The 27,074-nt window shown below is 48.5% G+C and overlaps 1 protein-coding gene across 1 annotated transcript in view; it reads right to left on the bottom strand.

Moving 5' to 3' along the window:
- Positions 1 to 341: 341 nt before the first annotated feature.
- ALDH1A3 (aldehyde dehydrogenase 1 family member A3) overlaps positions 342 to 27,074 on the bottom strand; it is a 34,212-nt gene continuing 7,479 nt past the window's right edge. Inside the window, exons 3-13 of the mRNA XM_024732048.1 lie at positions 26,730 to 26,870; positions 21,971 to 22,100; positions 21,586 to 21,647; positions 19,357 to 19,485; positions 17,678 to 17,791; positions 15,132 to 15,234; positions 13,369 to 13,553; positions 8,604 to 8,768; positions 7,066 to 7,223; positions 6,216 to 6,290; positions 342 to 896 (exon numbers count right to left, since the gene is read on the bottom strand). Of these exons, the coding sequence (XP_024587816.1) occupies positions 824 to 896; positions 6,216 to 6,290; positions 7,066 to 7,223; positions 8,604 to 8,768; positions 13,369 to 13,553; positions 15,132 to 15,234; positions 17,678 to 17,791; positions 19,357 to 19,485; positions 21,586 to 21,647; positions 21,971 to 22,100; positions 26,730 to 26,870 (1,335 nt within the window). The 3' untranslated portion in view covers positions 342 to 823. The remainder of the gene's footprint in view (positions 897 to 6,215; positions 6,291 to 7,065; positions 7,224 to 8,603; positions 8,769 to 13,368; positions 13,554 to 15,131; positions 15,235 to 17,677; positions 17,792 to 19,356; positions 19,486 to 21,585; positions 21,648 to 21,970; positions 22,101 to 26,729; positions 26,871 to 27,074) is intronic.

The following is a 27,074-nucleotide window of genomic DNA, read 5'->3' as shown; positions in this document are numbered from 1 at the left end:
TGGCTCTAATTTGTAAAATGTGGGACTTAATGATCCTAGGATTTGCTATACTGTTGTAGTGTTAGAGCACTGGGTCTTTAGCAGCGATGGTGACACTAGCGACATTTCCTGCCTAAGAAAGTGCCTTGGTTAAGGTAGACAATGACATAGCATTAGATAAGCTCTTTGGGCTGTTGATTTGGTCACATTCCAAAGGCAGTATTGGTTTTAAGCTGAGTCCCACTGTCAATGTCAAGATACAGTCCTTGAAGACCATTCACATCCAAGGCCTTCAGGACCCTTCCATGGTACGTGCTTCCCCAAGGCTCCCCACATCTGATACTCCCAACCTTGTTTTTAACTTTTTTTAAACTTACTGCTATTCCTTCCCACTGAATGGTAGGAGGGGCTTGTTCTGTGGGCAGGTAACCCTGAGGAACCCGCAGGTACAGAGCCCTGTTTGCAGAACACGCAGGGATTTTGTTTTTCCAAATTCTTACTGGAGTCAGAGCCAACAAAGCATTTTTAAGCTACTGCTCGATACTTCAAATACCACTTCCTGTTGACAACACCCTGAGCCTCCTCACTGTCCCCGGGATCTGGTGGAAAGTGGAAAACAGAAATGGCCACTAGTCCCATCCCCAAGCAGGACTGCAATTTCACACACAACATTTTGGTCAATAAAACAGGAGTGTGAGAGGAAAATAAAAATCATTCAAATCCAGTAGATTTAAAGTCTCCAGAAGAAAGCATCCCAGGAAGGTCAGAAGGTAGGTTTCTCTTCAGCAAGTTAGATCTGCCACATTCAGCTGTCAGATGTTTGAGGAAGGAGCCTGCCTTTCCTTCAGGGGTCCTTGTCGTCGAGTTTGATGGTGACAGTTTTCACTTCTGTGTATTCAGCCAGCGCATATTCACCTCTGTGATCACAGAAAAGAGGGAGATATAACATGGGCAGGCACTTAGCCATTCTGTGTGAACCGAGTTCTAATGCTTCACAGGCTAGTAGTACTCTGTTGGGCAGTCTGGAGTCTGTGCAAAGACCAGAATGTGAGGACTTAATAGAGTCTAAGGACTGTAAGACCGTTAGTAAGTTTAAGTACCTGGATATGTAACTGAAGGTTAAATGTCAAGTTTTGTGTGTGTGTGATGCTTCTGAAATATTCAGAAGGACTAAGGGTTTGCCTTCAGAGGATGAAGGGGATTTAAAACAAAGTGGTAAATCCCTGGGTGGAGCTGCTTGAAGAGACAGAAGAGGCAGAGGCCCTAAGCTATTGACCGGGTATGTGGCCAGAGCATCCATGTTGGGCAGGGACATAGAGGACCTGGAGCTGGGGACCAGCTGTAAGAAGAGTGAGGCCAGTATGGAGCAGCAAGGGGCGCGGACATTAGCAGAGTGGACATGAGGAAGTCCGCAGCCTTTGAGTCCGTGTTTCTGGTACACATCCTTTCCTTAAGTCTTGCAGAGCCCAGTGACCCATCTCAGGCATCATGAGTCATCCTTAGGGCAGATCCCCTTCCCAGAACCAAGAGGTGGCTTTGGATCGATTTAAAAGCCTCTACAAGACTTGGCTCTGCCATTATGTAAATAAGAATGTGCACCTGTTTAGGAAAAGAGGTGGCCATGGAGGCTCTGTAGCTAGGAACACTCGAGACAGAATCCCATCTCATCCTGTAGACCAGAACTTCTCAAAGTGTGGCCCCCAGACCAGTAGCACCAGCCTCACCTCAGAACTTGCTCGAAATGCAGAGACTCAGGTCCCCCAGACCTACTGTGGTAGGCAGAATAATGCCCCCCTCAAGGCGTTCACATCCTAATTCTCTGAACCTTTGAAAATATTAGGTTATATGACAAAGGGGAATTAGGGTTGCAGATGGAATTAAAATTGCTAATTAGCTGACTCATGTCAGATTTTTATCCTTCAGAACCGTGAGATAATACATTAATGTTGTTTAAGCCACTAATTTTGTGGTTATTTATTGTAGCAGCAATAGGAAATTAATACACCTACTGAACCTAGGGGCGGGGCCCAGAAATCTGTGCCTTAACAGCCAGGGGATTCACAAGCTATGGGATTCTGAGGTAGCTCAAGCTGGATAACTACTGGCTTGGATCTATGCAGTTAAGGCAAGGTTTTTGCCTTCCCTGAGCCTCAATATCATCATCTGTAAAATTGGAATACCATCACCTCCCTATAGTTATAATGATTAGAGTTGATTCAAATAGAGCAAATTTACCTACTATGTGCTAGGTAAAAAGTAAATGGTAGAAAGTAATATTATTATTTTATTGTTAATATGTCATTGAGTTCTTTGGTAGTGTCCTAAAACGAAGTTCAAGAATGATACATGACAATGGGTGAATTATTTTGTAATTTTTTCTAAACATAACAAAATATAAAAGCCATATACAGAATGCTAAATTCAACTTTTGCAGAGCAGAAAACTCCATAAAAAAACCCAAAGGCAAATTATAAACTAGAAAAAAATTACATTTACAACACTGTGTGAGAAACAGAGTGCTGTTTTCCTTAATACACAAAAAGCTCTTACGAACCAATTTAAAAAAAAAATGGAAAAATCAACAAAAGACATGAATAGTCAGTTTGCAGAAGAAAAATAAAGATTACCAATAAGTGTTAATAAGGTGCTCAACCCCTTACAATTAAAGGAATGCAAACCAAGAGTGGGAGCCCATTTTTCATGTGCTGGATTACCCAATTTTGGGAATTTATTCTGAGAACAATTCCCCGTAAGTGCATAAAGATTTATGCGCAAGGAAGAACATCAGCATGGTCTGTAGCAGCAAAACCCCTTGGAAATAACTCAAAAGTCCATCATAGGAGACCACCAATAAAAAGAAGGTTAGGATATCCAAAACCCATTCTTAAGAGCAAAAAGTATTTTCCTCCCAAGTCATTTGAAAACAGAAAAAAAATACATGTTTACATCCATTATATGTATAGAAAATGTACAATAACCTTTCAAAATGAGCACATCGTATTGTACTGTAAAAATTCAACGCAGTTAATGATTTCTCAACTGCATAAAGAAAGAAAAGCAAACCAAGTGATAAAATCATGCTGAATTAGCACATAACTAGTAAGTCCAATATGAAATCACTCCTGTAAGATTAAGTGCATGAATCACCTCATTCTTTTTATTCCTGCAGTCACTGCCCTAGTTCAAGTTCTTGTCATTCTTATTTGACCCCCTGTGGCCCTTCCTAAATGGTTTCTCACCCAGTTGTGACCGCCTTGGCGCTCACTCATCCATAAGCTCAGCCTTTCTTCCATTGGACCTCACCAGAATGTTGGGGGCATTGGCACTGCTGTTTATAGAGTTCACTGCTGTGTGCTCAGAGCCTAGCATGTGCCTGGGGCATCAAAGGTGCTCAGTAAATATATGCCAGTGAACAAATGAACAAGTGAACAAAATGAATAAAATGGATGATGGGACAGTGGTTACCTCTAACAAATGGGATTGAGGGTCAGGGGAGGGAGACCTTGACTTCCCACATGTCTCTACAGTGTGCATTTTTTTTGGTTACTATATTGCAAAGCAAAACAAAGAACTAAGAAAAGTGTCCAGGAGGAAGAGAAATTGCAGGCTTCATCCCAAGACCTGTACAGGGAGAGATCCCAGAGGGGCCCGTGGGTGGGCGGCAGATAGCCAGCCCCACCCAGGTGGCCGGGGATGGGGAAAACCATGGAATCCACCGCATAGTGCTCCAGCATAAAAAAGGGGAACTCATTGCAACGTGAAGACATTAATTAGAGACAACTGAAAACGGAAATTGGTTTTCAAGCCAGTTTCCAGTCTCCTTGTGGATTATGTTAAAGTACTTTATCAAAAGCTTTGGGAAAATATATGCCAAGGGTCGAAAAAACAGACATCCACAAAAGTCCCAATTTTGGCTAACCGGCAGGATGACACACGGACTGAGTGCAGCGGATACTCCCCTGCCCTGTTCTGCAGCGGGCAGGCAGTGCCACCGGGGATGGGGAGGGAGACACAGGTGAGAAAAGCAGTAATAGTGGGTGTGAGTCAGTTGCCTAGAAGTCAGGTGGGCCCCACACACCCTTCCTGCATCCAAGGACATCTGCTTTGGGGACTGAAGTTCTTGCTATGGGAGGAGGCTGTGCCTGGCCTCTGTGAGGAAGGCCTTGTGGGGTCCTGGGTCCTCCAGCTGTCACAACCTGACTGGTTGAAGCAGCAGAGCGAGGAGACAAATGACTCTGTGTACCCTGGCTGGCTTCATCTCAGGTGGCTCACAGAGGTGACCCCTACTGAGCAAGGCCCTGTGGTGTGGTGGGTTTAAGAGTTCAATCCCAACTCTGTCACTTACTGGTAGTGTGACCTGGGTAAGGCACAGGACCTCTCTGGGCATCCCTGAGTTTCCTCATCCAAAAACAGGGGTAGCAGTAGTACCTACCTGCAGTAGACTAAACATGTGTGTCCCCCTGAAATTCAAATGTTGAAGCCCTAATCCTTAATGTGAAGAAATTAGGAGGTGAGGCCTCTAGGAGGTGATTAGGTCAAGAGGGTGGAGCCCTCATGAATGAGATTAGTGTCCTTATAAAGGAGACCCCAGAGAACACTTTCCTCCCTTCCACTCCATGGGGACACAGAGAGAACACGGCTGCCTGTGAACCAGGAAGATAGGGTCCTCAACAGACACCTGGATATTGAACCTCCAGAAGTGGAGAAATAAATGTTTGTTGTTTAAGCCACCCAGTCTACTGTATTCTGTCCCAGCAGCCTGAATGGACTCAGGGACTGTTTTAAGGATGGCATGCCTTAACATGTGCAAGGCTCTCAGATAGAGGTCGGCAGAGTCCGTGCTCAGCAAATGTCAGCTGTGGCCAGTGCTACTGGTGGGCCCTAGAGGTGATGCAGGTAATCCCAGCCCAGGTCTCATGTCCCTGGTGGACAGGTGAGTGAAGAGGTAATGAACAGAGGCTCACAGAACACAACACAAACAAGCCATTCAACAGAGGGAACAAGGTTTCTGTAAAGGGTCTTCAAGGCCAAGAATTTACTGAGGTTCTGGAAGGGCAAACCAATTTTAGGAATTAGGGGGACACAAATGGACACACTCTACTCAGATGTTCAGATGGCTCTGCTGTATTGCCATGAGTCAGGATGAATGAGAAAGAAGGACTGAGAAGGGGGAAGGGCCCTCAATTCCCTGGAGACTGGTCAAGAGCATTTGCTCAGGGATGGAAGCCAGCCCCGTTCATTCCTTCATACATCTTGATTAAGAATCTGGAAGGGTAGCTGCCCAAAGGCCCCACTAAGGCCCAAGCCAAGGGGAAGCATTTGAGTGCTCCTACTGGAAGATGTACAAATAAGTACGAAGTGATGCATCTGTATATAAATAATACAAACTGTTTAAATAAGAGGAAGAGCTCGGAGTCCTTTGAGATGTTCCAGGAATGACCCTGTGTGTTGTCACAGATGGTTTCCCTGGGAAGATTGATCCTACAAGCTATTTGTCCACAAAGGCTAATAAAACCCCAACGACCACCAAGAAAGATGTGGGAGAGAAGGCAGCATCTGGCTGGAAACCACAGCGTGCCCACCGCCAGAACACTCCATCTAGCTCTAGGCCTGGGCCTTTTATCTTGGGCCAGACACAGAAGATCCATCCATTAGTCTAGGTCTATGGAGCACAGCCTCCCAAAGGGCAAGACAGAAGGGCACCATGAAGGAGTGTGCGGTGGGTTTGACAGAGGCTCGGAGGCCCAGCATGTTGCAGTATCTCTCTGAAAAGGCACTGAGGAGGAGCCAGAGTCACCCACGCTCTGTCCCTGGGAACTTGCTTGTGGGCAGAAGGGCCACAGCCTGACCTGGGAGAGAGCCCATCCTCCCTGCTGAGGGCCAGGGTTTGAGTGAGTAATGACATCCTGTGTCTGGTGGAAAGTGCACTTCCCAGCTCTGCCCTGTCCTGCAGTGAGCCTAGGTCAAGTACCTACTGAACATCTCCACATGGGATGGGTGCTAGGGAGGACACATATGCTGAGGCTGGGGGTCGGTCCTGGGGTGGCGTGAGGATGAGGGTAGGGAAGGGCAGGAAGGGGAGAGAAGATGGGGGACACGGCACAGCCCAGGGGGAAAGCACAGCACAGGGGAGAGCTCAGTGGACTGGAGGGTGGGCCACCGTTCACCATACACTGCGCATCTAGTGTATCTTTTATCGGCCCTGCTGACAGGCATGGAGTGACAGAAACACTTACAGTTCTCTGCCATTCCCTGACATTTTAAAGCCACCAAATGGAGCCTGTGCGTAGATCGCATTGTAGCAGTTGATCCTGGAGAGAGAATAAAGAGAAGTTCAGGGTCACCAGGAGAGGACCCAGCTGGACCTCAGGTGTTGCAGGTACTAGGCACTTGGTGTAGAGCGTCACCTAAAGGAGACTTTTTGTCAAGGTTTTAATCATGAAAACAGTGTTTTTGATCTCTGCCTTCTTGCTCTTACCACCAGAAACTAAAATTTGAATATTCTGAAGTATAAAGCTTCTCACTGGGATAGAAAGGGAATGACAAAGAGAGAAAAAGGGAGAGGAAAATTATGGCGAAGGGAATAAGAATTAGCTCTGAAATGAGACAGGCCCTGACCTCAAAGTTCTCCTGCTTCTTGGCCTCCAATTCATATTTATCTTCTAATATTATCTTTAAAATGGGGATAGTGTAATCAGCAGAATTATTGGTGAAACAGGAACTTTCATCCATACTTTGCACAAGAGCATGTGCTGCTCTTAGAATTAGAATAAAAAATAAGGGGTGGCCCAACACGGTGGTCAAGAGCATGGGCATCAGAGCTAGACAGTTTGTCCTGAGCTCTGCTCTGCCACATACTAGCTGTGTGACCCTGGGCAAGTCACACAGTCTCTCTGTCTCTTGATTTCCTCATCTGTGAAATGGGGGCGATAACAGTACCCCTCTCAGAAGGTGGTCATGAGGATGGAGCAAAGTGCTTAGACAGTGCTTGGCGCATAATGTACGACTAAAAGCTCTTTGTTAACAGAAGGGTAAGGAAGCCAGCTGGCCAGCAGTTCAGGGGGGCCGAGCACATGCTCTACTCACCAGACAGTTCCAGACTCTAATGCGGAAGCCAGCTTCAGTGCTTTGTCGAGGTTTTTTGTGAACACAGCTGCTGTTAGTCCGTATTCAAGGCTATTTGCTCTTTTTATCACTTCTTCGATATTTTTGAACTTCAGTATTGGCTGCACCGGCCCAAAAATCTATGATTAATTGGAAGAATGGCAGTGAGAAGCTGCTGGAATGAAGCATGTATGCCCTGAGCAGGCACTTCCTTCGTTTATGCTTTTTTCAAACACCCACAGTGCTCACACGCACGAAGAGGATAACTGAAGGAGAGAGTCCAAACATCTTTTTAGCTGTGTGATGGTTGAAATCCCAAGGGAAAGACTGAATTAAACAAAAATAAAAAATAACAACCAAAATAATACGTTGGGTCGAAGCTCTCTCAATGTGGTCAGGGCTTCTAGAAGCCCCAGCTTCAAGCTTTGGAGGAGCCCCTGCATGCTGGGATGCACTGAAGACAAAACCTTGGAAGTCATTCTTGGCAAGTTATTGTGAAGGGTGTTTGCAGGCACAGACTGCAGGCCCTGGTCTCTTGGTGCTGCATTTTCTATCAATGAAGATGACCTAAAATGTTTCCCTAATAACTCCCAGGGGAGGGAGTAAGGCAGTACTCCTCACCATCTACAACATAGCAAAGGAAAGGAAAGAGCTACAGGCTGAATATTTAAAGGTGATTTTGAAAGGAGCTTGTAACTGATTCAATGTTCAGCACCATAGCCCAGCAGGACAGGGTCAGCCTGCTGAAATACCTGCCCTGGTTCCCACGGAGCTCGTCATAGAGAGGTTTAAAGAGCTGAGTCTCATGCCATCAGGGTACAGTTAGTAACGCATAAAAATCTCAAGGAGAAAGTGTATAAAAGGCTCGAACCGGGAAGACTTCGGCAGTGATTCACTCTTTCATGTGCCCCAAAAGGCCACATTCCGGGGTCCAAGCACCTGGGACTCAGGTGGGAACCAGTTGTAACTAGCTTAACAGTGACACTGAAAGACACAGTTAGAATTATGCTCTTATTGGGGGTCATCTTAATTTCCACCATTTCTAAGGATGCCCATGATGGAAAACTTCAAAGAGACTTCTAGCCAGGACATGTTTTTGGAATGAACACTTGTCATTTAAGTTCGGTCTGGGGGAACTGAAGGCAGCTTTGGGCCCTGAATCCATGGCTCAATTCCTGACAAAATGCACAGGTTGCAATGGCCCTCCACCCTAGGCTAACCTGAGGACATGTTAGAAGACAGAAGAGGGATTGTTGTTCCCCAGAGACGATGAGCAATGCGTGGAACTGGGGGCTAGGACAAACTCTACACAGGGCTCAGGGGTCCCAAGAGCAGGACAGCTTCCCAAAGGACCCCTAAGGAGAGGGAAAAGGCCACAGGAAAAAGGAAAACAGTCCCTTCACAAAGATTTCTGGGATCCCTGGGCCCTGGAGAAGACTCAGGTTTGAAAGGCCCAGCCCCCTGGGCCCCAGCTCAGCACAGGGCCCCACGGGACATGGTTTTTCCTGCAGCCCCAGTACCTCCTCTTTGGCGATCCGCATGGTGTCGGTAACTTCTGAGAAGACAGTGGGTTTGATGAAGAGCCCCCTGTCTTCCATGGCCGAGCCCCCATATTCCAGCTTGGCTCCCTCCTTCTTTCCACTCTCAATCAGATCGAGGATTTTGTTGAACTGCTTCTGGTCAATCTGTAAAACAGTGAGAGGTAAGCCCGGCTTCCTTCTGGGAGGTGACTACCAACTTATGTGTCCAACGGCCTCCTATGTGATCACTGTCCTACCCATCATGTTTTGGCCAAGAAAAAATTCATGGACCAGATGTTCCCTGTATGCAAATATTCCTCCGATGCACAAATCTGGGCTCTTTGGAGCAGGGGAGAGATGGGCTTTTCTCATCCTCTCCAGGTGTAGGTTTATTCATACACCCTCCATGCTGTTAAGCAAATCTGTGGGTGAAACAAGATCTGAAGTAGTCAAATTCTTTGTTCTAACTCTTGCATCCTTCTAGGGTTGCCAGATTTAGCAAATAAAACCACAGGATGCCCAATTAAATTTGAATTCCTAAAAAGCAATGAATGATTTTTAAAGTATAAGCATACCCCAAACACTACTTGGGAAACACTTACACTAAAAATGTATTCACTGTTTATTTGAACGGGGTGCCATGTATTCTAACTGGCCACCCTGCACCCTGCTCCTAGGGCACCAACAGTTACTGGAATTCTCCATCCAGAGTGCAGAGAAGTGAGAAGTAAATCTGACCACCTTACTCATCACCCCTGGACACAGAGTAGAGGCTCAAGGTGAGGTAGAGGGGCTACTCCTGGTTGATGGGGAGCCAGCTCATCAGAAGGGCTTCTTGTTTAGGGGTCTCCTGGGCTGGGGTGTACCCTGTACCACCAGCCTAACACCCAGCTTGTGGATGTTGTATTCGACCGGCTGGCAAAGGGCACCTCTCTGGGAGACTCAAGGGGGGAAGTGCTCTTCCCACCGAAAATGATCCCTCTTCCCAAATCCATGGGAACCCTGTTCTTGACCCTGACCCTGTTGCAAATCCCCTCCCTCTGGCTGGGAGAGACAGCTTTGTTAGATAGGTTTGCTGTAGCTGTGACTTTCAGATAAAAAAGTGGTTTAATTTAAGCAAATCTGAATAAAAAAAAAAGCAAACCCAATGGCGCATTTGGATGACTGTCTGTCCCTGAGGAGTAGGCTGGCTTTCTTGGAAGGGGTGGGCACAAACCATGCAAGCCCCTTGACCAGTCATCTTATGAAACGTGGATCCAGTGTTAAAACACCAAGTTGGATCCATACCTCACACTTTGTACCAGGATAGATTCCAGGTAGATCAAAGACTTAATCACGAAAGATGACGTCATAAAAAGTTTTCAAATTCTCTCATGTGGGAGAATGCCTCCATAAGTTTGGAGTGCTGATGGCCTTTCTATGGCTTGAAATCCAGAAGCCAAAAGAAAAGATTAATAAATTTGAGTATGTAAAAAAAAAAAAGAAGGCAAAAACAGCATAAGCAAAGTCAAAGGGCAAAACAACAAACTGGAAAAAATTGACAGGTCATATCATAGAAATAGCGCTAGTATGTAAAGAATTCCCTCTAGTATGTAAAGAATTCTTAGAAGTGACAAAAAAATGATCAGCAGTACAAGAGAAAAATATGCAAAGCACTTGCACAGTTGATAGAAAAGGAAATATAAATGGCCTTTAAACATGATAAGATGTTCTACCTTACTCATTATAAGAGATATATGTACATTAAAAACAAATGAGATATCATTTTTAACTATCAGATGGGCAAAGCTCCATACATATTCTGTTAGTAAGGCTGGAGAAACAGGCAAGCTCATACAAGGTTGGCAGGAACGTAAGTTGGTTCATGTTTTTGGAAGGTAATTTGGCAATGCTTGTAGAAATCATAAATGTGCTCTCACTCAGCAGTCCCACTTGGGCAATCCGTCCTGTGGATTTCCTTGTGTATGTGTGGAATGACATACTCTGTGGCACCGTGCGTGACCGCACACACCCACATACTCATCAGTACGTGTTACTTGAATTCTGTTGGATTCATACAGTGAAAGTCTATGTACATATAAAAAAGAACAAGGCAGGTTCCCATGGTTTGGTATGATATGGAAAGCTCTTCAAGTTTCTTGTTAGGGGACAAAAATCAAGGTGCAAAACAGTACTGTGTATAGATATTTTGAGTAAAAAACAAGGGAAACCAGAATTCATATTACATTCTTGTATACATACTCAATTTTGCTTGTATATACAGAAATTCTGGAGAATTTTCTTCTAAGAACTAAGAACACAGGATACCCATGGACGGAAGGGTAAAAACCATGCCTATGAAGGAAGCTTTTTCACTACTGACCTTTATATATCTTTTGGGTTTTGAGCGTGTGTAAGTACGGCCACCTAAAAAGTAACTCAAACTGCAGCATATCTCATAATATCTCAAGGTTCCCTCAACTTCTCTCTGGGAAGTCTTAACCAAGACTTGGGTTAAAAGTGCCAGGATTGCTCTCTCCTCCTCCTTGGAGACCAAGAGGCTTGTGGGGCTTCATCAAACTACAGACCCTCAGCGGCCACTGACCATGTTCTGCCTCCAAGACTGTCTGTGCTGAAGCCAGCGGAGGGCCCCATGGAAACTCTACCGTCCAGACTCAACTCTTCCTGGCAAGTCCGTGTGAATGTGTTGTTTAAATCTAATAATCCTCCATGAATGTCAGCTGGTGCCTCACAGTGCGAGAGAAGAACCTGCTGGGAAGTGAAGGCTGCACCAGGGCACAGCACCAAAGACGGAGAAACAGGGTCCTGCGGACGGCCAAGGCTGTGAGTGGCTCTGCCGGAGAGGAGAGGACAGAGAGGATGCAGGACCCTGCCCCCCACCAGGTGGCCTGCGTGAGTCTGTGCATATCTTTACTCAGTTGCCAAACAAACCTGAATAATTCTGGAGTGTTCTGGCTGCCTGCAGTGGACACCTATCTGGTCAGCTAGCTGTTTTACAGGCATGAGACAGACAGAACTATTTAGACAGCTGTAAATCCTCTTGGAGTAAAGCCTTATTAACGTAGATGAAAAAGCACTTTGGCAGAAAAAAAACCCCAACAACATCCTAAAATAATATGCTGAGGTTAGATGGCTTAAGTGAGTTTTCAAAAGGACTTTCAGCAGCAGCATCAAAAGCACTGATGAAATCAACACCACTGTGCTGTTTTGGAAGAGATTTCTATATCTGGCTTCAAAAGTCAAGCCTGAAGCCTTGGAAAGAGACTTATGAATAATGATGGGGTAAAAGGGATTCCTTAGAATGGGATCAGCTCACATATTTCCCACGGATTCTGGGTTAGCTTTACAATCACAGCAGATTTGATAATGACTTGTGGCCATGTCTGTATTCATACCTGAAATCCAACCAAGGCCGATGGACAACTTTGTGTCACTGGCTGCTGGGTTTGGGGTTGAAGCCTGACAGGATGCGGAGTGCTGGCCACAAGTGGAGATGTTTCTCTCCACCAGGGTCACGTGGCTCCAGAGCCACAGAGCATGTGGGATGGGGCAAGGCAGGGGTGGGCACTATAGCCAGAAACACACCTTTTCCACATGGTCCTCCCTTATCCCCAGCCAAGATGGTTAAGCAAGACCTAATTGATGTGGCTTGAAGTCATGCACAGACATTTGCTGCCACTTAGATCAGGGAGCCTGCCATTTAATGCCCCCCCTTAAAAAATAAAAACTTATTAAGTGCCTTGAAATTTTCATAATATTCATCAATTACACTATTTTCCAGATGAGGAAACTGAGGTTTGGAAGGAGCTTGTGGCTTTCACAAAATCACAGAGCCAAACTTGCCCTCAGATCCATGGCTTCCCGTGGAAACACGTGGTGCCAACGCAGTGGGTAAGTAGCCAGCTCCCGGGACAGACACAAATTGGCTGAGTCCTGACATGTGATTTGAAATTTCCTGGCTGGAGCAGGACTTTGGCTACAAGCAAAGTAGGCTGCTGTTGAACTCCATTTTAATAATGCATGGGATGGTCAGGCTGCCCTCTTTTAAATATTTATCCATCTGCCGCACTGCATACTTAGTAAGAAAGTGATACAGGACCTGCCCTCTTAAAGAGGTTATTAAACCTCGTGGTTATGATCATTTTCATCCTGTCATTAGCTTCAAAAACCAGGTCTCCAGAGATGTGTTCCTACTGCCTGGAGATGTATCCCCATTCTCCGAGCCCTTTCCAGTGGGATTCTTTGGTTTCTGATGGTCACTTTGTCCTATGATGCACATGGGCTCAAGGGCCTCCAGGCTGAGGCCTCTGGCTCCAGCTGCTGCCTCCATCTGTACTCTGCTGCATTTTAGCCAGGGTTACAACTCGCTTCTGCAGAGAGCCCAGCCAGGCAAGACAGCCTCTGCCTGAGGCTCTCTCCTGGGGACCCTGGTGGCTCAGAGAAGGGTTGGTCCTTTGGCTGGAGGGTGCAGTCACATGGACTTATGAACCGGGAATGCCTCCCTTCCACCAAGGCCTAGAGCTCAGCATTATCTGCTGCAAAGAGCAGAGCTCTGTGTGTACACCCCCATTTCATAACACTACCAAGACCTGATGGGATTGAACTGTTGATCAGCGTCTGAACAAAAGCCTCAAGTGGCTGGGCAAGTGAGTAAGGGAGTCCCCTGGAGTCACAGAGCACCAGAGCTGTACAGGGCCAGGGCCAGAGGCCTGCCTGGTTCAGCCCCCAGACGTGCACCTCAAGATCTGATACGTAAGTAGGTTACCTGGGGCCCCTGTTCGGTCCTGATGTCGAAGGGGTCTCCAATGGGCCGTTTCTTGGCGAACTCCACGCTCCGCCTGACAAACTCATCATAGACCTGCTCCTCGACAAATACCCTGGAGGCGGCCGTGCAGCACTGGCCTTGGTTGAAGAACACTCCCTGATGGGCGCACTCCACTGCCAAGTCCACTGGAGAGAGGGGGCGGTGAGGGAAGAGGAAGCGATTAAGTTGTTAAGGCCGGACTGGCGACAGCTGTAACTCTAATTGCCCACATGAGAAAACAGGCCCCGGGATGGCTACGTTTCAGAAATTAATTTTGCTCAGCACTTCCCAAACAGAGAGCATGGGAAAGGGGATTTTTCGATCCATGGAGTTTGGGGTTAAATAGGTCCCCTGACTGCAGGACTTAGTGTCTTTACTGCACTAATGAGCACAGAGACTTGTCACATCCTCACCTCACTTGCCCATGACCTCACTTGCTCACATGACCCTTATCAAACCAACCCTCAGACAGGAGTCCTGTGTTTCAGCTGTAGTTTTCCTCATTGAGAGGGAAAGAGGGTGCGCTGAGGTGCAGAAGGGGCACCCAGATATGGAGGCACAAGAATGCAAAACAGGAGTCCGGCTCTTTGGAACTCCAAATGTGGGGCACAGTGGGGCAATACCCAGTACTGTTCCGTGTGGCTCCAGAGACCACTAGCAACACTGATGATGCTTCCATCAGGGAGCACCAAACCAGGCAAAAATGAGCAGTCCACCTTCACACCCAGCCTCCCTTTCTTTCCTTGGGGCTTGTTTCCTCACCCAGTCCTCTCCCATTGAAAGCCAGCTTCAAGGAGTAGAACTGAAACCAGTTATTTACACCTTGGCGAGAAATTGTGCTAGGATCATTTTTCTCAGGGATATTTGCAATTCCAAACTTATCTGAGTGTGGAGTGGAAGGCTTTGTACTCCATGAAAGGAATTCCTGGCACCAGTGGGCAGGTGGGGGAGGCTGTTCTTTAAGGCAAAGGTGTTTTAGTGTACTTGGGAAGTCACACCAAAAATCTGGCAGCGGACCATGTCAGCAGGTCGATGAATGTCTGATGTGGCCCTTCCTTCCCTCTTCTGGACATGACAACCAAGAAGAGTGTCTATTTTAATATTATGTCATGAGACACAAACTGCCCCCAAGCTGCTGGGCAGGGTGGCTTTCCCAGGGAAGAGGTAGTGAAGGGAGAGACAGCACCTAGGCCAGCAGGATATCTTTAAGGGTCACCTGCCACTGGCCTCTGTTTTGTCAGATCTGAGACAAAGAAGGAAGAAATATCTCAAGTCTTCGAGAGCCTGAAAGCATCATAGGAAGTACCAACTTGGAGGGTAGAATGATGAATGCTTGTGGGAGGAGCACATGCCCTTCTCCTCCTCCTCTTGGCCTTCCCCCTCTCCCCCGACACAGGGGGCTCTGGAGAAGAACCCCAGCCCGCTTGTCACGGCCCCAGTTCTGCAAGGACAGGGAAGGCAAACTCATGAAGGTCAGAAACAGGCGGCCTCTCTGGCTACCACAGGAAGCATGTCCTCCTCCAACACAGCTTTCTACCAGCAGTAAAGCTGGCGTTTGGATCTCCATCTGCCTATTATTTATGGAGGGATAACCCGAGGTGGAGAAACATCCCCATTGTGTATGTGCTTGTCTTTCTCAATTGGTTCTGATTTGGGCAAGGAAGTGGGGAGAGATTTACGGGTCCTGTAAAGCCCCAGCAATGCCCGGAAGGGGAGAGACTCACGGTCGGCATCAGCACACACGATGCAGGGGTTTTTCCCACCAAGCTCCAGTGTCACCCTCTTCAGGTTGCTATGGGAGGCAGCTTCTTTAACCAGCTTTCCAACCTTCAGGATAAAAACCAGACCACATAAAGCCTCGGACACAGCTGGATGTGGCCCACACATTCTGGACAAGCCTGGAGGCATGAGTGTGGCATGGCCTGGGCTGCAGCCTCCCTACCCAGGCACCCTGGGCCTTGATGCTGTCCCCTCACTCCCCTGCCCTCTCCCAGCATTTCCTCTCGGATCAGACATGGCTGGAATCCCGGATCTGAGTTGCTCCACGTACTGGAGTGGATGGGGAGCCTTTGAAGGCTCAGTGACTTGCCCACGGCCACACAGCTGGCTAGTGGTGGAGCTGGCTGTCACCTGTCCTGGTGCCTGTCCCTCCCAGCAGCAGGCTGGTCCAGCTCAAGGGACCAAGGGGAGGTGGGTCTGTGTGGTCCTTTGGTATAATCTGAGGGAACCTCTGAGAATTAGGGAAATAGGGGAGTTAACCTTTAGGATGGGAAACACACCCTAAGACTGAGGGCCCCCAGCGGGTAGGGAGAGAATTGCTTTCCTATGAAGTAACGGGAGGACCACTCAACCAACTGTGATGTCCAACCTCCTGCATCCCCTGCACTGCTAGAGGTGGGCTTGGCCCAGCACACAGCAGTGACTTGTCTTGGGCCGGGTGCCACCAACTTCTGAGTTGGAAGACTCTTAGAGACCAGTGTGCACACAGGGGCCTAGTGCCACACAGCCAGCAGGAGGCAGAGCTAGGCTCTTTCAGGGCTGAGGCTATTTCCTCAAAACTAAGGTAAGAGTGCATTTTTATTTATTTATTTATTTATTTTTTGATGTGGACCATTTTTAAAGTCTTTATTGAATTTGTTACAATATTGCTTCTGTTTTATGTTTTGGTTTTTTGGCTGCGAGGCACATGGGATCTTAGCTCCCTGACCAGGGATCAAACCTGCCCTCCCTGCAGTGGAAGGTGAAGTCTTAACCACTGGACTGCCAGGGAAGTCCCCGAGAGTGCATTTTAAAACTTGGCCAGCTCCTGGGTGATGGCCTGAAGGAGGTGTGGATGGCCTGATCCAGGTGATAAGGACTGTCTCCAGGGAGAGTACCTGAAGCAAACCAGCCTGCTGTGGGCCTGCGATCTCTTGTGAGGCTGAGGCACAGCTGGGGGCCTCGGTGGGAAGCACCCCTCTTAGGGAGACGCCTGTCAGTTGAGCAATCCCTGGGGTGACAGAAGCCACCTTCTTGTGCAGGAGGCTGGCTGCCTGGTGAGAGCGCTACCCGGCTGGACCCATGGGTAGCCCTGCAGTCGCCTAGAGAGAGAAGCTGGGCAGGGGCAGGGGCAGGGGCAGGGGCAGTGATGCTTCTGCTGTTGGGTGAGAAGACTGGGAAGACATAGGAGCCGTTGGGGGGCAGGACCCTCTCTGCCCCTCCATCCCCCTCAGTCCCCTGTCTTCTAGCTATTGTCCAGCAGCCATAGGATTCGGTCTTGGGCCTCTGGCTGGACTAAACTAGGAGGGAGATGGGAGCACTTATTGCCTGGGAAATTTTATCCATTTATTTTTTTAAGTACAGAAGAAGTACTTTCTCATTAGAAATAATTCCCACATATAGATGTGTGTAAATTAAAGGGGAAAGTTTTTATCTTCCCTCACTCTGTTAATGCCCCAGGACCTGCCCCAGAGGAGGCCACAGTAAGAATTTTTTGGGGGAGTCCTTCCAGGTAATTTCTATTTCTCTACACACACCCTTTTACTAATGGTATATACATATATATAGTATATACTTTCCTACAGTTTACTTTTTTTTTTTTTTTTCTGGTACGCGGGCCTCTCACTGTTGTGGCCTCTCCCGTTGTGGAGCACAGGCTCCGGACACGCAGGCTCAGTGGCCATGGCTCACGGGCCGAGCCACTCTGAGGCACGTGGGTTCTTCCCGGACCAGGGCACGAACCTGTGTCCCCTGCATCGGCAGGCGGACTCTCAACCACTGCGCCACCAGGGAAGCCCTACAATTTACTTTCTTTTTGTGCTTCAGCAATAGATCATGGACAGCTTTCCTTATTGTAATGGCTGTAAAACGTCATATAGGATGGATACAATATACTTGAAAGTATGTCCTTGAATGCTCATGAGAATAGTAGTTGCTTCAAAATGGAATTTCTGAAACAAAAGTTTACACTTTCAAATGTACGATCAGTACTACAATATTGCCAATCACCTTAGGCTTATTTTTTAACCTTGATTATGCTGTTTATCCTATGGATATTTCAATTTTTATTTTATCTTATCTATGAATATTTTCTTCTGAGGCTTCTGAGTAAATGAATTAGATATTTATTTAGTTTGGAAACTGGACCAGTAACTTTTTTTTTAACTGATTGTTTAAAAAATGTACTATTTTTTTAGTACAACTATGTACTAAAATGGGGTTATAGTTTAGCCTCTAAACAGAGAATTCTCAGCGACAGCCACTGTCCCCCATAGTCGGCGAGGAGGGTTACCTCTGTGGACCCAGTGAAGGCTATCTTGTTGATCTGAGGGTGAGAAGAAATTGCTGCTCCCACCGTGGGCCCAAATCCTGGCACGATGTTCACCACGCCCGGAGGGAATCCCACCTGGGAGGAAATTGAGATGGTGTTCAGAAGAGGAGGTTGGGTGAGGTCCCTGAGCAGAGCAGGACCCTCACCTGAAAGCTTGGGCCCGGTTCCTATTGCCACCCCAGGACCAGACCCAGTCAGCCAGTGTGGGGGGGGCCAGGGCGAGGCACACACCCTCCTTCTGGGCGGCCCTGCCTACCCCAAAGGGCTTCTGAGCAAAACGGCAGTGGCCGTTTCATAGCAGAGCACCATTCTGTGTGTGTGTGTGTGTGTGTGTGTGTCTGCATGGGTCTGTCTCTGTGTGTGTCTATGTTTGTGTCTATATGGGTCTGTCTCTGTGTGTCTGTGTGTGTGTGTGTTTGTCTGTGTGTTGGGGGGAGAAGGGACACCTTGGTCACAGTCCCCAGCTCGGAGGTACCTGCAAAATACCCTTCCTGGGCTTCAGCTTTCATTTTTAAAATCTGCCCCATTAATGTTCCAAATGGCAATATGGTCTCACTCCCTCAGAATCCCTGCTGTTGAACCTGGGTCACGCCGAGAGCCAGCACATCCTGAAGGTAGGGAGCGACTTTTCTTTCACATTCATGCTTGGTGCTCCTCATATGCTGGGTCCTCTTTATTAACCAAGAGCACCACAAATGAACAGGTGGGGGATGCTGAACCACTGGGGCATGCTGAACCCCTGGGGGATGCCAGTGTCTTCATTAAAACACATTATTTTAGGAAGGCAAGATTTTACAACATCGTGCTTGAGTCTTTAGTTTTCCTAAACACTTTTTGAAACAGTTGTGACTTTAGAATCTGTAAGTCTGATTACTACGATGTCATAAGGTCCTACATCACGGGTCAAAGGAAAGTGAGAAATTGGTCAATTATTGGCTCTGCAGCCTTACATCTAAGTAATAAAGGTCTTGCTTTCCTGTCGTATTAGCCCAGCTGAGAAGTGGAATGAATGGTTCTTACTTCCTATCCCTCTTTTCTTCCTGTTTCTTTTTAAAACTCTTTGCAACATACGAGTTGGGGACAAAATGACTGAAACACATTGCCAGGTGTGTCTGGAAGGAGGTGTCCCTTTGGGCTGTCCATTTCCCTACGCGGTGGCTGCCACGGAGAAAACGGTCACCCGAGAGCAGAGCATTGGTGAGGAGGCTCGGGGCTCAGCAGTAGCCCCTCCAGGGGGAGCTGGCGAGATCACCCACCCACAAGAAGAATGGACCATTTTGTACACCACATGTGCAGGGCCCAAAGAACCTGCCTCCCAAGTAACCCTCCTGTAAATTCTCTAGACAAAATATTTGGTCATAAACCATGGGTTTGAGCTCATAATAAGAGTAAAGTATTCTCATTAGGATCAGTGGGGGGAATGGAGTCTCTTCTAGCTCAGTGACCGCAAGCAGGAGAGGGAATGAGCAGCTGCCAAGTGAAACCCAGAAGGCATTCCCTTCCCACTCGGCCAGGAGCCGGCTGGCGCTGGCATGCACAGCACAGCTCCATGGGGCAGACTTATCTTGTGATGGTGGCCTGGTTCCTGGGAGTGGCAATGTAATTGAGGACACAGAATATTTTCTCTTTGGATATCTTACCTCTTTGATCAAAGAGCCGAGATAGAGGGCGGTGAGGGGAGTCTGCTCCGCTGGCTTCACGACCACGGTGTTCCCACAGCAGAGAGCGGGTGCCAGCTTCCACACCAGCATCAGCAGAGGGAAGTTCCACTGCAGCAGAACACAGAGTGGTTGGGGGGCCCAGATCCACTACTACACTGTTCTGGAGGCCCTGCGATGCCTCCATGGAGCACTTGCTTTGCATGGTTTAGATTTGGGGTATAGGAGGTAACGTAGGAGTATGCGATGATCAGAACTGCATTCCTGCCTGGCGCCTCCTAAACTGCATTCTGGGAGATGCTAATAGGTGGTCACTGCAAAGAGGATTCTGCTATAGGTGTACTACCTTCTCCTCTTGGAGGTTTACAATGCCATCAGCATGTTAACATCTCCGAAAAGTCCCACAGAAATGAGCCCCGCCTCTCCTAAACGCAAATGCCACAGGATCTCTTTCTCTCCTTACAGAACACATACTAACCCCCACCGAATGGGTGTTTGGTGAAATAAACCTTGGGAAATACTTTCTTGTCATCCTTTCACCCCGGACGCAGGGATATCGAAATTGCTGTGACATCAGGCCTGACAAGCACTCTTGCCCACTGAGTGTCCACTGTGTGCCAGGTGCGGTTCCAAAATCTGAACTCATTTGATCCCCACACCCCTGCGTGGGGCAGTCATATTACCGCTCCTGTTGACAGAAGAGGGAACTGAGGCACGGAGGAACTGTGCCTCAGACGAAGGCCAGGATTCATGGCCAGGCTTGTTTCCTCCACTACACAGCTTGCCTAAGTAACATCTTTGATGAGACGAGATGAAACCAAGCATCTCCAAGAGCGCAGTTAGCTTGATTCTAGCCGTGCCTCACCTCCGACCCCCCAAACAGTCCGTTTGGCTCCTTATACTCCAATGATGTCCCCCCTGCAGGGCTGACCAATGGCTAGCTGGATTTCTCCCCCCAGCTCTGTCTGGAATTCCTACAACTAGACAACAAATATAACATCCCATTTCCCAGGGGCCTGTGTGGTTGGCTAATGACAGCAGGTGTTGTCTTAGGGTTCCCCCAATAGTGATCGGGGTCCCCTCTTCTTCTGGATCCCCACTCCTTAGCACATAAATGCCATCAGTTCTCCTCACCTACAAGCAAATCTGCACCTTTTCCTGGCCTCTGCCTCTTCTAGCAGCTCCCTTCTCTCTCACTGCAGCTTCTGGAAGGGCCATCCCCACGTGCCCAGCTCCCTTTCCATTAGCCCCAACTCCCCCGATGCCTCTCTTGGGAAGCACATCTAACAGCTGTGTTTCTGTCTTTTTGAATTCCTACATAGGAGATGACCCCACTGACTAGAGTCTCTTTCTGGAAATGTATTACGTCCCTGGGAGGCCCCTGACCCTGGCTGCTCAGACTTCTCCATGGGATTCCCTGGTGGTCTGTGGGATTGGCCCCAGGCCCTCTTCTTTTCTCACTCTACACCAATCTTTAGGTGATCCCTCCCAACTTGATGGGCAAGAGCACATTTGGCCTGACCATTTTCCGGCTCTCAAGACTGGTGGCTGAAGGACACGTCTGCTTGGCCCCTGCAGAGCCCTTCTCCAACCCTCTTCACACTGCCGCCCGCCTCCCCAGCTGGTGCAGTGGCCTGGTGTTTCCTCCAATAGATGGCAGCATCATAGCATCCCCAACACCTGCCAGACTCTCCATGGCCCAGTGAATAAAGTCCTGGGCCCTGGGAAGCAAGGCATACTGGATGCTGAGCCAGCACCACCTGCTGGCTGCTCTTCCTGTTCCTCACTTTGTCCCCACCTAAGCTCTGACCTCACCGGCTATCTTTACTGCCCTCCAAGTAGTCCAGACACTTCCACACCCTCACTCAGGCCATTCCTACTGCTCAGAAACCCCTTTTTCCTGTTGAACAACTCTTTCTGATCCTCAAGGCCCAGCTGACAGACCAATGCCCGAGGGGGGCTGGCCATCCCTGACCCCTTTGGTTTGAATCCATGTGTCTCCTGTTGCACTCCTGGAATCAGCCCCTTGAGAGCAGGCATGGGGTCTGATCCATCTTGATGACCCTCAAGCACCAAGCTCCATGCCACAGAAAAAATGCTCAATTAATACCAGTGCAATCGAATCAAAACCCACTAGAAATTGGTTCCAAAGGCCACAGGGGAATGGGGTGGGATCTATACAGATCTATCTAGAGAAGTTGCCATACTTACAGGAGTGATGGCCCCACACACACCTATGGGCTCGTGCCTGGTGAAACACACAACATTGTCATCTGGAAAAGAGATTAACAGAGAACGTGCTCGCATGAAACTAGGTTAAGGATCTTAAGGAGTAAAAAGACAAGAAAGAAACCCAGAAGCCCACCAAGTGTCAGCTCTAAGTCCTATCTGTTCCATAATGAAGCGGTTTTTAACTCAATTTCAAAAGTAAAATTCCTTAGAGGAAGGACTGACACAGTGCCATTTCCTTTTTGGGTGTGGGAAGGATGCTCTGGGGAAAAGACCTGGGGGTGCTCTGAAGAGGCTAGCTGGAGGAGTGAGAAGACAGAACCCCTAAGAGACCCCGGATGAGGCTGAGAGTCCTGAGTTGGCTCACCTGTGGGGATGGTCCTGCCCTGTATTTTGTCTGCCCACCCTGCAAAGTATCGAAGGGTTTTGATACAGCCCTCCAGGTCAATGAAAAAGGCGTGAAGGAACGGCTTCCCTGTGTCCATCGTTTCCAGGGTCTGCAATAATAAGACAAAATATTTTTAAGACACAGTTTTCCTTTTAACCATCAGGTTGTTAAAGACAGGGCAGGGAGAGAGAGCAGAGTCCTAGAACGCTGCTCTCAGTACCTCACATGGGACTCATCAGAAAGCAAGATACCTCATTTAAGATAAGACCTGTCCCAGGCTGTCAAGGACTGCTTTTCTTTCAAAACACCTCAGCCTGGAGGGTTGGCCAGAGCACAGGCACAGGTCCCCACGAAGGACAGAGGGTACAAGGCTGGTTTGGAGCCTCGCTGGGAAGGAATATGCCTCAGCGTTGGTCTTCTGTCATCTGTCTGGAGTGTTGCTGCCCCAGCAGTGGGACCTGGACACATGGGTTTGTGCGCTCCGGGGAGCTCTCAGAAGGTTCAAGGACTTGGGGGGGTGGCTGGGGAGGGGCTGGCTCCTCTAACAAAAGAGAAAGGGGGACGCAGGTTCCTTCTTCTTGGCCCTGCTGACCAGCACAGCTGTGGAAAGAGTGACGGAGCCCAGAGGGGTCGTGCCACCAGCACAAAGACGCACTCCAAGCTCCTCCTGCACTGGGCTGCCAGCCGGATGCGCTGCGTGGTGGGAAGAGAGCAGACTGGCCTTTGGTGGTGAGGGGCGACTCCTCAGGCGAGCCCACAGCCACTCAATGGCAGGGATTCTTTTCTCTTTCCAGCCGGGCTGAAGAGAACCCCTTTGTCCCTCAGACAAGCGGCTCCAGTTGAGCCCAGCACTGAAACCTCCCGTCATCCATGGCTGCAGGAAGTGGCCACCCTGACACATAGCCCAGGGCAGGATTCTCATTTTAGAGTCACTGGGCTGAGAGAATGATTTACAAAGGAAGAGAGGCCTCTCCGTATGCACTTGCATATGCCTCATTTCCGAGATGGATGGCTCTGCTCCCACTTCAAGGTGCAGACACAGGGGCTAACAGAGCCCAGGAACTCATCTGTGTTATCCAGAGGGTAGGTGGCATGGCTGGCACTGAATTTGGGGCATCTGACTTTCAGTAAGGGCAGTGACTGCTTTTTAGGCTGCTGCCCCTGTACATTTGCATCTGGAAAGGATGTAGGATGGCCGCATGAATGGCTGGGGCTACTCTATCTTTGCTTCAGGAATGAACCAAGAATTCTCTGAACAGGAGGCAACCACTTTCCTAGCTGAGTGGCCTTGGCAAGTCCCTGAATCTCTCCCTACCTCAGTTTCCTCATCTGCAAAACAACAACAATAACAGTAATGGCACCTACCTCATAAAGCACTAACAAACAGCACTGTCCACTGCTCAAATGATGATAATTAACAGCTCTGACTATTGTTGTCATTTTCCCTTTTAGGGCCAGACAGGTGCTCCACAATCCTCAGCTGGGGACATCAAGGAGACAGGGCTGTGTGTTGCTAGAGATGACAGGGCTGGTCTGGGTCTCCGGTATGTCTCACCCCTGGTAGATGCTGCTCAGGGACCAAGTCAGGACAGTGTGACAGCCAGTACACTGTACCTTTGGCTCCTATTGATTTACATTCTAAGTTGGAACTTGCATTTTCCCAGGGGAAACCCAACAATTGCAAATAATGCCAAAATTCTCCAGGGCCCAGCTGTTCCATACAGCATCCACATGTCTGTCAGTGGAACAGGGAGTTTACTCTTGGCCCTTTTCTGGGATGGGAGAGAAAGGCAGGAGACTGGGACAGAGCTTTGTGGGGACGTGTGAGGCCTGGAGCCACTGCCTACATCCAGCCCTGGCTTACTCTCTCTGGCTAGATAGACTAGGACAGATTACCTAAACTCTCTGGGTCTCAGCGTTCTCCAAATAGGATAATAAATACTACAGGTCAAGTGCCCACAATAAGCCTGGTACATGATGAGCATTCAACAAGCATTGACTGTTTTTTATTATTAACTTAGTCACGTTTGCTTACTGGAATGACAACAGGAATTTGCCAGGTTGGTGTTATGGAATCTGTCCAAGCAAAACTGGGTCACAACAGGTTTAGAAAGGAAGTTCTTTTAAAAAATAAAAATAAAAAAAGATTCGCAGGTGAGTACACAGGCCTGAATCTGAGAGATCAAGTGTTAGCTACTCATTGGGACTTCTACACAATTATTGTGTCTGGACCATGTGGGAACCACAGCTGCTTCTAAGTTTATTTCTTTTAACATTTTAGGAGAAAAATATGCCTTTTGAAAAATTAACACATGGTAACCCTCAGATACTAAAGAATGAAGGAAAAGTGCTATGGGACATGCCTCAGATGCCCCAGCACCAAGGCTTAAATGAGGGGCTCAGAAGTGGGGCTCTGCTTGAGAAGACAGGAAACAGGGACGGCCCCTATTTCAAGGCTCCCAAGATGAGCGCCCGAAGTGCCAGAGTCTGGGTGCAGGTGCTTTAGTGAGGGAGAGAGAGAGCTGAGGCTGCTGGATCTGCCACATGGTCTCCAAACACTGAACACAAAGTAATTGCCCAGCTTTGTCAAAGCCACCAAGCTGGCAAGAGAACATGATGGAAAGCAGCACTTTGTGCGGGAGAATGCAGGAAAACCCCATCAAGGGCGTGCTTTCCCGTGATGTGGTCTGGGTTTTAAAAACTGTATTTGCCAGTCATTCTCTTGTCCCTTTCACAATGTGGCGAAGAACTGGATCTTATTTCTTGTGGGCAGCGAGGTCAGATGGCAGAGGGGACTTGCTCTATGTGCTTTAACACCAGTCTTGCCAGGGCAGCCAGGAGGGCTGAAGGTAAAGGTGGCCTTGAAGCCACTGCTCCCCAAGATGATACTGACACTTGAGGACAGGGTGGGGAGGGTGCCCAGGCACATCCTCTCCCGCCTGCTATTAGTCCTCACGGACATTGCAGACCGATGAGCTCATGCTGGGTGAAAACAGAAATGTTTTTGAAGAAGCCAGTTTGGCAGCTTGAGAGTTGAGACTGGCTTTCATTGCAGGAAGAAACCAGAGGCTCTTCGGAGAGAGACACTGACCCTGGGAGGGAGCTCTTCTCACCCGGGTTCAGGCTGGCCAGCTGGGGAGGGTGGAAGGAAGGTGCAGTTCTCTCTGTGCGGATGCACCCTCAGGGCAACACACCCCAGAGGAGCACCTGAAATGTAGTTTCTCCACCCTCCACCCCAACACACACACTCAGGGTCAAGAGCAATTTCAGAGTCCTAGCTGGCACTGACCTCCACACAGGTGTCCACTTGACTACTCATTCCCAGCATCAGATCAAGAAGGAAAAAACCATTTTTCCAAATCAGAGACCAAAAAGGAGATTTCCTTTCCTAACCAGCTGGGCCTCCAGGTCTGGGGCAAGTTTTACACAGGAGCCTGAGCCATATGAGGGCTGCGTGTGCAGGCTGCAAAGGACCTCAAGGCACAAGGGGGCCCCAAGATTTCCTCTGATCAAGCACCCACCGCAAGACCAAAAGAAGGTCTGAGGATCTCATTCAATTCTGTACTTACAACTCCTAAATGTCTTCATAGCCCATCTCATGAGAGCAGGCCAACCTCATGCAGTGGGATGAATAAAGATCCCCGTTTTGCAGCTGAGGAACTAAGGTGCTAGAAATTTGCTGGCCAGGAGAACAAGTAGCTGAGGTTAGAACCTGGGTCTTCAGATAGCATTATATATATATTTTTTGCGGTATGTGGGCCTCTCACTGTTGTGGCCTCTCCCGTTGCAGAGCACACGCTCCAGACGCACAGGCTCAGCGGCCATGGCTCACGGGCCTAGCCGCTCCGCGGCATGTGGGATCTTCCCGGACTGGTGCACGAACCCGTGTCCCCTGCATCGGCAGGTGGACTCTCAACCACTGAGCCACCAGGGAAGCCCGAGATAGCATTACTAATAATAGCTATCATCTATTTAGTGCTTACTGCATGACAGGGACTGCTAAGGATTTTAAATGGATCGTTCTCACAAGACTCAGATATCATTATTTGTGATATTGTCCATGAAGAAACATATGCTCAGGGAGGTTAAGCAACTTGTCCAAGGTCACACAGCTAGTAAGTGGCAGAGCTGGGGTTTGAACCTAGGTCTTTCATACTCTGAGGTTTCCTATAACTAGGTTATCCTGCCCTCACCATCACTCCACACACACTCACCACTGCCCATTTCAGGGGTGAAATAGGGGTGATTTTTAAGCTATATGGGGACACTTTTTCTATGTCAAGTGGTAGCATTTATTTTAATAAGTATTAGAAAAAATACACCACCACATTAAACCTGTAATTTCATGGATACTGTCACTTAGGATGAGGTTAAATTTCACTTTAAAAGGGAGTTCACGTAAGAAAACAAGTTAAGTTCATAACTGTGCAGGTGGGTCCAGGATACAGCCCAGCCCAGCCTAGCTGTCTGTGAACATCTCAAGTCTGGGAACCACTAATGGAGCTGAACTTCCTCCAGGCCAAGAAGATGAGCTGCAGGGGACAAAAGTCCGACTGCAAAACAAAAAGTATGCGTCCAGTAGCATAGACGCCTGCCTATGGCCAGAAAGCCACACCTCAAAGGACCAAAACACCGCCACACAAAACAACACCCTAGGTCCTTTCTCCCACACTCTGAGGGGGGTGGGCCCTCGGGGAGGCTGGCTGGCCCCACGCCTCCCCTGTGTGCATGTACTCACGGCCAGGACGGCGCGGTCCCTCTCCACGAGATCCGCCAGTTGGTGCAGCAGCCGGCCGCGGCTCAGGGCATCCAGCCGGCGCCATGGCGAGCCTCTCTGGAAGGCGGCTTGTGCAGCCTCCACGGCCTTGTCTACGTCGAGCTGCACGGCCGAAACAATAGAGAGAGTGTGTCACCTTTTGCTGAGGGCTCAGCTGTCAGAGAACTGCAGAGTCTCCGCCCGCTGCAGAGGAAGGAGGGGCGGCAGGCGGCTCAGAGCAAAAGCTAGGTTTCCAATCATTTTAATGGCTGGGGGCTTTCAAGTGTTTTTTTTCTTCTTTATATCTTAAGTCTTTCAAGTTTTCTA

This window comes from Neophocaena asiaeorientalis, unplaced genomic scaffold (assembly GCF_003031525.2).
Source record: "Neophocaena asiaeorientalis asiaeorientalis breed wild unplaced genomic scaffold, Neophocaena_asiaeorientalis_V1.1 scaffold362, whole genome shotgun sequence".
NCBI lineage: Eukaryota > Metazoa > Chordata > Mammalia > Artiodactyla > Phocoenidae > Neophocaena > Neophocaena asiaeorientalis.
This window is presented reverse-complemented; position numbering and strand designations above follow the sequence as displayed.